The 14191-nt window shown below is 40.4% G+C and overlaps 1 protein-coding gene across 1 annotated transcript; it reads left to right on the forward strand.

The window, feature by feature from the left end:
- Positions 1-6566: 6566 nt before the first annotated feature.
- On the forward strand, positions 6567-8159 carry GJA10 (gap junction protein alpha 10). The gene has a single exon (XM_015817382.1). The coding sequence runs from the start codon at positions 6567-6569 to the stop codon at positions 8157-8159; it is 1593 nt and encodes a 530-aa protein (XP_015672868.1).
- Positions 8160-14191: the final 6032 nt, after the last annotated feature.

The raw sequence follows: 14191 nt of genomic DNA on the forward strand, positions 1-14191 counted from the left end.
TTCTAATGGAGTGCAGTACAGCTGGCGATTAGATTTATTGATACTGAACTATCATCTGATATTGAACTATTCATTCTTGTGGTCCAAAATAGCCTTAATAATTGCATCTAGCCTCAGTTTAGATACATAAATTTGTCTTCATTTCAATTTTTCCAAAGTTCCAGTTTTCACAGCTGTATGTTATAACTGGAAAACGTAGGGTATTGACAATTGTAGGAGAACTTTTGAGTTCAGATGAACCAGAGATCAGCATAATTTCATTGAAGTACATACAGTTTATTGATTGGTTCTAGAGGTCAAGACAAGCCAAAAGAAGGGAGGGGATAAACTCCCTCTTTGTAGACTGACACAAATTATGATATACATTTAATTAGTGTAGCAACTTGATTGAGTTTAAAACTTGTTAGGTCAGGATAATGGGGTGAATACAATGGCTTACTTGAGCTAACAAAGGGTTTAAATATGTTTTGTTGAGATTTCCCTGGGTGTCCTTGCTTCTCAGCACTGCTACTTTCCTGAATCAGCATTCCTTGTGTCTGTGTTTTATTGCTGAACTAGGACTCTAATTCCCTTTGGACAAGGGCATGTAAAGGGGGGATGAATGCCTTTGAAGTTGTATGTTATTTGCTTGCCCTAGTATCATTTTCTCCTTTAAATGATGTTCTTTGTGTCAAATTCCTGTATAGCTTAGCGCTTTAGTTCCACTGAAAGATGTAATTGGGTTAGGGCTTTTTAGTTTGATCCCCAAATTTTATTTAGAATGGAATGGAATGGAATAGAATAGAATAGAATAGAATAGAATAGAATAGAATAGAATAGAATAGAATAGACCTTGGGGGTCTTTTAGTCCAGCCCTATGCTCAAGCAGGAGAACCTATACCATCTCAGACAAGTGACTGTTGAGTCTCTTCTTAAAAATCTCCAGTGATGGAGCAGCCACAATTTCTGAAGGCAAGCTGTTCCACTAGTTAATTGTCCTGATTGTTAGGAAGTTTCTCCTTAATTCCAGGTTGCTTCTCTCTTTGATCAGTTTCCAACCATTGTTTCTTGTCTTGCCCTCTGGTGCTTTGGAGAATAGTTTGATGCCCTCTTCTTTGTGGCAGCCCCTCAAATACTGGAATACTGCTATGTCACCTCTATTCTTTTCTTTAGGTCACTAGCCAAGCCCAAGTCCTGCAGTCGTTCTTCATATGTTTTAGTCTCCAGGCCTTTGATCATCTTAGTTGCTCTTCTCTGATTTTTTTCCAAACTCTCAACATCTTTTTTGGGATATGGTGACCAAAATTGGCTGCAGTATTCCAGGTGTGGTCTTACTAGGGTTTTGTAAAGCGGTACTAATACTTCACGTGATCTTGATTCTATGCCTCTGTTTATACAACCCAGGATTGTATTAGCTTTTTTGGTTGCTGCTGCATACTGCTGGCTCATAGTCAAGTGATCGTCCACTAGGACTCCAATGTCCCTCTCACAGTCGCTGTTTTTAAGCCAGGTCTCGCCCAATCTGTATTTGTGCCTTTGGTTTTTCCCTGCCTAAATATAAGACTTTGCTTTTCTCCACATTGAAACTCATTTTGTTGGATAGGACCCATTGTTCAAGTTTGTCAAGATCTTTTTGGATCCTGAGTTTGTCTTCTGGGGTGTTGGCTATTCCTATCAGTTTGGTGTCATCTGCAAATTTGATGAGTCCCCTTCAATTCCCTCATCTAAGTCATTTATGAAGATATTGAAGAGTACTGGGCCTAAGACGGAACCTTGTGGTACCCCACTGTTTACTTCTCTCCATGTGGATGTAGTACCATTGAGGACTACTTGTTGAGTACAGTTTGTTAGCCAGCTACAGATCCATCTGGTGGTGATGTCTATTCTACCTTTTCCTAGCTTACCAAGGAGTAGGTTTTGGTCTAACTTGTCAAATGCCTTACTGAAATCTAAGTATACTACATCCATTGCATTGTGCTGGTCTACTAGTTTAGTCACTTTATCAAAGAATGAAATGAGATTGGTTTGGCATGATCTGTTTTTAACAAACCTGTGCTGGCTACTAGTTATGACTTTGTTTGCTTATAGTTGTTCGCAGATCTGTGTTTTTATTATCTTTTCTAGGATCTTCACAATACATTATTAGTATCCATCCATCTATCCATCCATCCAACTCTACCTATGCAGAATACACTAAAAGTCCTTATAGACCAATAATTTATTCTACCAAAGAAAGATGAAGGTGGTTTTACAACATGAGTGATTTGTTCTAATGAGTTGCAGGAAACCTAACCGTGCTGATATGTCAACTATAGGAAGGGTTGATATTAGGCTGTGGTGTATACCTATTAAACAGTCATATGTTTAATGTGACATGCATATGAACCTCATAATTATTGCTTCTTTAGCCAATTCCTTTTCTCTCTCACACATCAGTGATTTTAGTTTAATCTTCCATAAAAAAGGAGACTTCAATGTGAAATTCCTAAAGTAGAATTTAGCAACAATTTGATTGGATTAGTTTAGGTTTTAATTATAACAGTGGCTTTCTTTCTAGCTCAGTAGTTCTTAAACTGTTTGACCCAATTACCTTTTTTCCCAGTCTTGTATAATGTCATTAGCTCCACAAAACCCCCAGACTCTTGTTTTTCACGAGTGCTTGGTAGCAGCAATCCCAAACTGGATCCTCAACGTACAAAGAATTTAATACAAATTACCTATTGCCCCCAGGATGTACCAAAAACATCCCCTTGTTCTTGTGGTTTGGAAGATAGTGTTACTGTACATGGATTACCATTTTGTAGACATTTGAGCTTTCCTAGCAATGCCTTCGAATTATGTCCAGAGGCAGAAATAAAGATATAGCAAAAGAAAAGAGGTAGAAGTTCCAAGTCACAGATTTTGAAGAAAAGCAAACCATACCTTTAATTGGTAGCAAGGCATAGCAATCTATGATAACTCCAAGGCAACTTTTGATGAACTGAAGAGAAAACCAGGTACTATAGCTAACTGCTACGGGCAGTGTATTTCTTTAGCCCTGTTTCTACTTACTGTAAGCACAAAGAGTTCCACACTGAAAGATGGTCCTAACTTCCTGTTCTTTTTTTCCTTCTGTATTGTTGCTGCTGTATATTTCAGATTCCTAAGGATTGTCCATCTGACAAACCGTTTCGGTCTATAACAGTGATGGCGAACCTTTTAGAGACCGAGTGCCCAAACCGCAACCCAAAACCCACTTATTTATTGCAAAGTGCCAGGGCAGCATCAGCATTTTGGTGCCCTCGGGGGGGGCAGGGAGGCACCTCTGAGTGCTGCCTCTGGCATGCAAAACCCGGGGGCACAAAAATGGGCCACTGTGCTGCAAGGTGCAAAAATGGCCACCGCCGCACCATGGGGTGCAGATACAAGGCGCTGCACCACGTAAGCACGGGGCAGGGCTAGTGAGTATCACGTAGGCACTAGCCCCACCCCATTTGCAGCGTGTGCGTGCTCACGTCCCCCATGCACGCATGTAAAATGCTTTCCCCTCCCTTTTCTTCCAGTCCTCCAATCGACAATGGTTGGTGACCTCTGCTCTACCACCTCTACTTGAGCTTGCTAGTTGGCCGCTTCTCCTCCTTTGTACTGGGCGGGGCTCCTGCTCTGGGCAGTGGGGGCAGCCTGATGGACCTGCTACTGGCAGCAGTGGCGTGCGTGCCAACAGAGAGGGCTCTGAGTGCCGCCTCTGGTATGCGTGCCATAGGTTTGCCATCACTGGTCTATAAACTCTTTAGGTAACAATGAACAGATTGTAATAAAGACTTTCCTTGGGATAGGGTAATTGCGTTGTTTGTGTAAGTAAAGTTTGGTTTTATAATTGGTTGTATTGACTCTCTGGTTGGCTATGAGCTCTATTTTAATTTACTAGTTTGTAACGTGCCCAGAGTGGTTAAGGGGTTGGATGGCCTCAAAATTAGAAAATAAATAATTTCTCCCCCCACGACCCCCTCACGGGCAAGGTGATTTTATGAACATCAGTTTTAGTCTTCAGCCTATTTATATGTAGTAATTCCAATGAAGTCAGCAGGGACCTTCTCAGAAGCAAGCTTTTACATAATTATAGTTCGATTATCCCTTTTCTGTGTGATTTCTTAATCCCTATTTTATAACAGGTCCTCAAAATATTCTCATTCTTGCAGACTGGTTTAAGTAAATGAAGGTTAATGGGATTCTACAACCATCACAAGCCAACACCGAAAAGTACCTCAGGCTATAGTTACACAAACAACTCCCTAAACTGAAGATTTTAATATGCTTCCTATCTGCTTCTTAGTCAGCAGCTAAACAATTAACACAGTTGGCTTTGAAGCTGCTCTTCTTTTCTTTTAATTGCTATCTTTCCAAGCAGCCCCGAAAAGGGAATATAATTTATATTGTTTGTTCCTTTTTGTGAATGTTGTGTTCATCCCTTGAAGTAGGTAAGGGGCTTGAGTAACCAAGGCCAATGAAAAAAAAAATATGGGAAATTGGATTTCTCCTTTCAAAACTTTTTCTAGTCTGAGCTGCTGTTTCATGTATTTTTCTATGCTGGTGTGTAATAGACTATGAAATCGGACATGACCGATTGATCACTGAGCATTGATTACCAGGAAAATGAACAGAATGTAAAGAAAACATCCAGAGCTGTGAAAAGAGACTGTTCATTTCACTTTACAAAGTGAATTGATTTACTTAGCAGTTCAGCAAGAAGACGGAAAGTGTTTGCATCCTAATGAAGTAAGCAGTAGCATTACAAGGCAATGAAGTGGACAGGAAGGCTGAGAAGATAACTTGGTCGGTCTCCATTGCACGATCGTTCCAACTAGTGCCTCTGTCCTATCAGTCAGCTTATCATTTTTGGGGGGTATTCTTTGGATTTACTGATCCCAGCAGCCATCAAATTATGATTTACAGTCGTGTCAGGTGTAAAAATAGATTTAAGTTGTTCAGAGGAAAACGAAGCAATTAACAGCGCTGAAGACCATGAGGTAATTTCAAGGGACCAGTTTTGATGTATTTATTCCAAGAGATCATGAGCATGGTAAGCAGGAGAGTAATATCTGAAGTTATTTTCAATGTGCAAAGAGGAAAACATTCTTAATTACAAATCCAGTTTTTAGCATGAGTCCTGCATTCTGATATAAATTGCTCATAGTGTAATAATATTTATATTTGGTATAATGATATTTCCAATCTCTTCATTACTCTAATCTATAAAGGCACTTTGAATAAAATAGGTTCTAAAGGAAACAATATAGCTAAACAGTCATTACACAGAGATTATGGTAAATTTTAATAATTTTAAAACATTACTCCTGAAGGCATTCTTTTTCCAAAAAGGAAATCTCTCTTTTCCCCTTTATGAATTTTCCATCTGGGAAGTTGGAAAATATTCTGGAAGAAAGCAATGGCACATCACCTCTGTAGCGTTGCCAAGAAAACTGTACTAATTTCCATGTGACCAGAAGAAATCAATTCTTATTTGAGATCATCCTTACTTTATTGGTTATGCTGGTAATTGCAGCCTTGGACAGAAATCAAGGAAAAGGTAAGAAAACTTGTTTTTGTGTGTGTGTGTGTGTGTGTGTGTCTTTGTCTGTGACTGTGTGGTTGTACACATATACATATAAAAATAAATGTCTTTTTGCAGGGATCCTCACAAGGGGATCCTCTTTATGCATCATGTTGTCAGCTTGTGGATTTAACTGCCTCAAGATGATCTGAAAGTAGCTTAAATGAAATGATAGCTGATAGAACCCAATGCAATGGAGAGGGGATAATTTTCAGAAATGGGGCTATGTGCAAATATTAAATTATTAATTTCTTGATGCTCTCTTTGGGAGCTCTCTAGTAAAAGAATGGAAAGGAATACAAAGCTCTGGTTTTAATAGGACTCTTAATTTCTAGATGAATGGATGGATGCACAGAAGTGTTCCTTGGCAATTGTGACCAAACAGGTTATATTTTAAAACTATTTATTAATTTGACAGGATGCTTGCTTTTGTTACAAAGTTAGAAACAGGGTCCTGTCTAATTTTTCCACTATAAATATTTTTGCCGGGGGTTTTTTGTTCACCAAAGCTGCTGGTTTTCATAGAATTTCATGAAGTTATAGAGTAGGACATATTCCAAAATACAGATATTTACAGTAGTCATTGGCCGCACCATCACGGCAATCATTTTTTTTTTCAGTTTGTTCATCCAGAAATTGTTGAACCAACACCCAGAAGCTTCACTGAACTAAGGGAAAACTTGCCAAAGATGTTTTCTCAAGTTATTTTCTTGGTCCAGGCTCAAACTCCACTTATCTGACCATCTCCTTGATAGCAGTCCTCCTCCTGATCTTTAAGGCCATTCCCCATGTCCCCTACACCGCTTTAGATGATGCCTCCTTTTTGTAACAATGGGGCCTATCCTTTACTCATTCTTTTATTTTAATGCCTGTCAAGTGAATTAAATAGAACTGCAGGCAATTTAAGTAATACCCTTTAAAAATGCTGGTACTTACACAAATATGTAAATGGGTCTCTGAGCGATGCACTTCTGTTTTATTTCAAAGGGATGATCTCATGACTATGGGGGACTGGAATTTGCTGGGCAGCATCTTAGAGGAAGTTCATCTCCATTCCACCATCGTGGGCAAAATCTGGCTCACCATCCTCTTCATCTTTCGCATGTTGGTTCTCGGTGTGGCTGCCGAAGAAGTCTGGGATGACGAGCAAGAGGAGTTTGTTTGCAACACCGAGCAGCCGGGTTGCAACAACATCTGCTATGATAAAGCTTTCCCCATCTCCCTGATCCGCTACTGGGTGCTCCAGGTCATCTTTGTCTCGTCTCCTTCGCTTGTTTATATGGGCCACGCCATTTATAGACTGCAAGCCCTTGAGAAAGAGAGGCAGTGGAAGAAAGCTCGCCTCAAAGAGCAGCTCAAAGAGATAGAACCTATCATGGGAGATCATCGGAGGATAGAGAGGCAGCTGAAGAAGCTGGAAGAACAAAAGAAAGCAAGCAAGCCTCCCTTGCAAGGGGCTTTGATGTGGACCTATATCCTTCATATCTTGACCCGATCGGTCTTAGAAGTGGGGTTCATGGTGGGCCAGTATCTTTTATATGGGTTTCAAATGCATCCGCTGTATAAGTGCACCCTTCCACCCTGCCCCAACACTGTGGACTGCTTTGTGTCCAGACCAACAGAAAAAACAATCTTCATGGTCTTTATGCAGAGCATTGCAGCCGTTTCACTCTTTCTGAATATCTTGGAGATTGTTTATTTGGGGATTAAGAAGATTAGAAACACCCTTTGCAGGAAGTCCAAGAAGAAGCTAATGACGGCAGAGGAGGACGTTATCTTTAATTTCCCCAAGAAAAATTCAATGATCCAGCAGATTTGCAACCTGAGTGATTCATCCTACCAGGATAGTTACAAATTTAGATCAGAGGAACAAGGGAGACTACCCGTCTCCTTGAATCTTGAAGAAGGATATATGCTTACTGAACAAAACCAGCACCCGGGCAATGGGGAGCAACAGTGGCGCAGAAACTGCAGGAGCTGGCCCAGTCAGTATCAAGACCAACCACATCCTTCTTATGGGCATCTCGGATATCCCAATGGGAACGGACAGCATCAACACAGGCTGTTCCCCAGGCATTATACAAACTTCATGAGTCAATGCCATAACGATGAGCATCTGATTGCGCCCTGCAGCACCGACAACATTCCAGTGGAAGCAGGGCAGGCTGTCGACCTCTACAGAAAGCATGACTCCAACGCCTCAGATGAATCCAAGACCCTTCCACATGCTTCTAAAATTTCCATAGTATCCAACCCCAGGGAGAGCCCTCAAGCAATCTTTCGGAAGCAAAGCTGGGAAGTTGGCAGCAAGGACTTAGGAGATGATAATGGCAGCTCTCCAAACACCATGCCTTACCAGAACCACAACGCCAGCCTTTTACCCAGAATGCTGTCCGAGAGCCAGCTGGATATCAACTCAGTGACCTCAGATTCACAGAATGGTTCAGTCTTGGAAGCTAAATGGCCAGAGGACAGCAGCCCTCCTATCACACATTCATTTTCCTCCACAAGGGGGCGCAGAATGTCAATGGCAAGTAAACCCAAGCAACCTTTCTGCTATACTGCTATATTCTGCTATACTATAGTGTGAGTTGAGTTATTGTTCTTTAGTATCCTTTTAGCCTAGGGCCAGGGGTAGGCAACCTTGGCTCTTTTATGACTCGTGGACTTCAACTCCCAGAATTCCTGAGCCAGCATGGCTCAGCTTGGAACCTCTCCCTTTCCCCTCAGCATGGCTGGCTCAGGAATTCTGGGAGTTGAAGTCCACGAGTCATAAAAGAGCCAAGGTTGCCTACCCCTGGCCTAGGCCTTGCGCTTAGGGGTTTGTCTGTAAAAACGTTCAAACATGGAAGGTGGAGAGATAGTGCGGTTCCTTCAAATCAAGGCAAGTGTTTGAAAAATGTACTTGTTTTGGTAGAAGCGCATTATTTATATAATACTAAATAAAATCAGCTGAGTGTTATTTAAAAAAAATGGGTGGGGGGAGAGAAATAAGGCAAGAATAACTCAGTTTTAAAATGTTAGGACAGTTAATGTGCGGGATACAGCTTCAAAATCCAGGATTTCTGTCATGTCCAAGTTGCATCTTAAAAGGTATATAACAAGTTAAATACTTTTGTAAAGTATTTGTTCTAATGAAATTTTATTACAAGTTGAAACAAGCGCAAACTGTATCAAAAGAGTACCAAGTTTGTTTATCACAGCATAAATTCACACATTGCTTGATAAAGCTTTTAAACAATTAATTGCACAGACCTTTCTAAACTATATGCAGGTAAGACTAAGTTTCTATTTTGGATTGCTGAAATGATTTCAGCCTGGGTGCTTTTTTAAACTCCTCTTAATTTAAATCAGACATGTCAAACTCGCAACGTCACGTGACATCGCGCAACGTATCGGGACGGTTTTGCCATTGCCGGCAATGGGGTGGGCGTGGCTTCCGGATGACGCATCCGGCCTGCGGGCCGGCAGTTTGACACTCCTGATTTAAATGTATATCTTTCTTTTCTTCTAATATTTATTTAATTTCATGTTTGTTCTGTCTTATGTGCATGTGCTATATTTGACATGAACTCTCTGCATGTCTGAAAGAGGATATAGAGAAAAAAATAGATAAGAGGACATTTTATGCTAAGAATGTATATTTTGTTTCCCCATTCTGCCCAGACAACTTTTGTTGGAACTGAAAACTATAGGTTCAAGATGGTTTAATTTGCATTTTGAGGCCCAGAGTCCAAATTTGAATTATACTCAGGTTTTTGAGCAAATAACTATCTGCATACTTCACCGTTTGCTTGTCTGTTATACACAGGTAGTCCTCAACGTATGACCACAATTGAGCCCAATTGCTTTTATTTTTAACTATCATTATATCAGTAGTCTTTGGTCCTTTCCACATAATGCTAGAACCCAGGTTCACCCAAGTAAATTCAGACGATGAACGATTCAGTATTGATGGCAGATTTTGTTATTTTAATATCTGTATAACTATTTTGTCAGAACAGCAAGATAGCCTATGGCCTCTAACTTAGCTAGCTTCCAAAGGCAAGTTAACATCATCCTGGGTTCCAACAACATCATGGATCAATTGTGACTCAACGGTGTCTTACTGTGTAATTCTCACACACGGGGCCAAAATGGGAATGAGTCCCACTTGTTGGGAAGCAATGGACAGGAGAGTGGCAGTACCTGTGTCTGGCCACTATGAGCAATGGGAAACGAAGCTAGAATAATCTTGATTTGATCAAGCAGGTGGGTTCCCCTTCTGAAGAAGAAGAACAAAGAAAGTCCAAATGAGTAACTGACTAAAATAACCTTCAAAGCTATTTAGCTTTTGTTTGTCCTCGAAGCTAACTCGGCCTCTCCCCGTTTTCTCTTTCAGAATGTGCTCTTAGAGCTCTCTTCCATCATGAAAAAGTAATACTAGTATAACCGTGATGTTACAGAACAGCAAGAATCTCCCCTTGCCATTAGCACATCATTGCCAATATGAAGCTGAATTATTTCCTATTTCTCCTCCGATCTGATGTGGAAGCACTTGAAGGCAGATATTTAAGAATTCTAGAACTTCTATTTTCTGGGCAGTTCTGTTGCAGTTCTCTGCTGCTGGCTGAGATTGAGCCATAACTGTCTCGTTCAGGTTGGACTGTCTTCTCTCCTGCATAAGTAGGAGAAGCTTCCGTGGACATAAAAGAACTTTATTTCCTCAGTGAAGACCATGGAAGGGAGGGATAACTTGATTTGTAGCACTGCCACCTTCTTATCCAGTTCAACATGTAACTTCAAGGCTCTGCTAAGACACAAAACTTCAATAAAGATGGGCGAAGGAAGAGGAGACTGCTTCCTTTCCTCCTGTCTCTGGACTTGATGAATAAACAATGAAAGCTCCTCACTAGAACTTTCCAGCACTATGTTGCATATTAACAAAGATGTTTAAATCCAACCTGGGTACTGTATGTGCAATGTGTCTCTCTCTTCCCAGACCCTTCAATGTACTAGTCTTATATTTTTCAAAGGGCTGTAAGTATTACTTTGTTTCTTGGCAGCTTCCAAATATATAGTTATGGGCTGAACAGTTTTAATTTTTTAAAGAGGGAATACTCCTCCTGCTACAAGATTTCCTACAAGATTTCCAAAGACGCAATTGACATTTTTTTTTCTACTTTGGCGGCTTCCAGCATAAGCACTTTCATAGCCCTTTTTTGCTGCTGCACATATATATGTAAGTGTTTTTTTTATGATGCACCCGGTCGGCCCAAATATGGGAAGAAGAAATCTTTTGCCTGTATCAGCCCCAATGTAGGGCTCTCCACAGGCAGCAGTCGCTACTGTGACAATCATTTTTGTGTTAAATTTGGATTGCTAACAAGGATTTAAAGGGAAGCTGGTATAGCTATTTCGAGCTCCTTAGCTCTCATCAGCCAGCTACACACTTCTGAGATTCGAACCTGGGCTGCTTGCATGTTAGGCAGCTGTGTTGACCTCTAAGCCACAGGCTCTTTCTCACTTTGTCAGCTGTGTCAGGGAGGGAAGAGACTGGGGGAGGAGATATGTAAGTGGTGTTTTTTTTATGATGTACCCGGTCGGTCCAAATATAGGAAGAAGAAATATATATATGTTGAGAAAAATAGTTGAACACCGGGATAAATATAAAAACAACTGTTTAATAAACTAACAACTGTTTGATAAACTTAGTTTTCGTCGGCTAACTGACCTCTTTGCCTGCTTTGGACATATCTGGGTACACGTTGCTATAGGATGGTCCCCCAGTGCCTCCTGTCCTAAGAGAGCGACAAGAGAGGCAATGATCCCCGAGCTTACGAGTATACAGATCGATGCGAGACTATTCGAAGTAATACGGTCAACTGGTGTGGGTAGACCGGTAACGCATTCTATGAGCAGAGCGCAAAAACTGCCGGTCTTATAAGCAGGCTTTCGAACCTCCGGCATTCACGTCAGCTATATATACACTTTCTTATTGAAAAGTGTGAACACTGCCAGTTAGAGAGGTAAACAGGAAAGCTGCTCTTAATAAGGTAAACTCAAATTACCTGAGGAGCATGACTTAAGGAAAGGGCCTCTATTGTAAGAAAGGAAACGATCATTACAGATAGTCCTCGACTTATGAGCACAATTGAGCCCATTTCTGTTGTTAAGTGAGACATTCATTAAGTTTGCCCCATTTTACAACCATTCTTGCCATATTTGTTAAGTGAATCACTGCAGTTGATAAGTTAGTAACCTGGTTGATAAATGAATCTGGCTTCCCCACTGACTTTGCTTATCAGAAGGCCGCAAAAGGGGATCACATGACCCTGAGGCGCTGCAACGGTCATAAGTATGAACCAGTTGCCAAGCATCGGAACTTTGATCACATGATCATGGGGATGTTGCAAAATCGTAACTGTGAAAAAAACAGTCATAAGTCACTTTTGTCAGTGTGATTGTAACTTTGAATGGACTGTTGTAAGTCGAGGACTACCTGTATAAGGCTAGCCTTTTCCTTTATATTTTTGACTTTCTTTTCAATGCATCTCTTCTCCTTTTCCTGAATTCTCTTTCTCTCTCTTGTGTTTGCTCCATCGCACTCTTCTCTCTTCCCCTCAGGTAGCTGTGCCCTCATTTTTCCCCACAATTCTTCCATACAGGTGGTCCTCAATTTACGACTGCCATTGGGACTGAGTGCAAGTCATTATGGTTCTAAGTTGACCAGAGGTGATTATAAGACATTTTTGCCATAGTCGTGAGGTGAATCACCGCAGTCATTAAACAAATGCCATAGTTTTAGGCGTAAACCCGTTCTTCAAGTGGAAGAAACTACACACAGGACAGTGTGATCAATCATAAAGGTGAGCAGATTGCTAAGTATCCAAAATGCAGTCATGTGACCATGGGGGAATGGGCAGCACAACTTTTTACAATGACCAGAAGTGCTTCACTGGCCATAAAGCACCCATTCTATGCCCCTTGTAATTTCAAATGGTCATTAAGCAACCAGTTGTAAGTGAAGAACTACATTGTTCCTTCAGTATCTCTTATAACTCATTTTCACCCCCTAGCTCTAGAGGTTATCAGGTAGAATGGATAGTCATGGGCCAGAAGACAACCTGGTAGAGGGAACCTACTATTGGGCACCTCTGAACCCTCACAAATATCATGGGCTTTCACCAGTGTTCAAATATGGCCATGAATATAAGGGGAAAGGCAGCAAACTCAGAATTTCCCATAGAGTTGGGATTGGAGAAGCCAAGAGGTGAGCAGTTACCTTTTTATGCCTTGGCTGGAAGAGTCTCCTTGAAAAAGATTAAAACTTGAAAGTATTTTCCCTCTTTTAAATATGTATTTCTAAGGCCAGTCTTGATAACAGGGCAACTAATTCTGAAGTGCAGGTCAACTAATTCTGAAGTGCAGGGCAACTAATTCTGAAGTGCTGGCAGTCATACCTACAAACAGAATTCATAGTTGGGTATCCAAATTATTTAGATTTCTAAATAATTGCTCTTTTGTCATTTGTACACCTGTTAACTATACCGAAGGCAGCTAGCTATCTCTCCTTTTTCTATATCTGCATTTTGTAACAGTATTTTTAATGCAAAAAAACCCCCAACAAATCTCACAATAAAGTTTGCAGGGTTGCAATTTTATGCCTTGTTACCTGGAATTAAGTTGATTTCCTGTAAACTATAGCCATAGTGCAACCTGCACCTTTTAATTAAAACTTGTAAAGAAGTGTTACCTGTGAACTGACAAGTAAAGTAGGAGACATATCCTTCTAATTTTTTTTTCATTCTTTTAAGTAATGTACTTAATGGGAAAAGCTGAATACCTGGTTATTTTGTACATATAGTTGACAGACAATTATTCTGTATGCCAGCAGATGATAACATTGCTAATACTGTAAAACAGGCTATATAGAATTCTCATCCATTACGGTATTGAGAATAATACATGATTATTTTTTTTAAAAAAAGGAACTTGATTAATAAAATCAAGTATGTTGGAACTTTTTTTAAATCAAGAAACTGCAATTCAAAAATCTACAGCAAAGCGGACTGTGCAATCATCCACTATAGAGGGATTGAGAGTTAAATGAAAAGCAGCAGAAGTCCATCTTTGTTCAAACAGTTTAGAAATCAATATGCAGCTTTGGTCCTATCAATATTTGCTTGAAAAATAGGTCAGTGGGAAATACTTCCAAATGAAGTGCATAGAATCCAAGAGTATTTGTTCTGTTTGCTAAATTAATACTAGAAAATAACACAATTCTGTAACATCATAAAAATAAAGTTTCCTTTGAAATGAACTCAACTTCTGAGCGTGGAATTTTCTTGATGTTAATTGAAGTCTTTTGCCACTGCCTTCTTTCTGACTTCCCAATCTAGTTCTTCAGCTCTTATTTTCCCAGGATTTCTCTCATCCAAGCCCCTAATCAGGGCCAGCCCTAATTAGCTTCTCTGGTTGACTAAGACTGACTAGGTACAGCCACCAACTGTGGCACAGAGCCTGTTCAAAATGAATAAGGTTAGCCTAATCTTGATAGCCACTACAAGCAGCATCTTTGGGGAAACAGCAGCAAAGTGTGAAGGGCGAAAACTGTACTCGAGGCCTTCTACCCTACCCATG

The sequence above is a fragment of the Protobothrops mucrosquamatus genome, unplaced genomic scaffold (genome assembly GCF_001527695.2).
Source record: "Protobothrops mucrosquamatus isolate PMUCROS unplaced genomic scaffold, P.Mucros_1.0 scaffold582, whole genome shotgun sequence".
NCBI lineage: Eukaryota > Metazoa > Chordata > Lepidosauria > Squamata > Viperidae > Protobothrops > Protobothrops mucrosquamatus.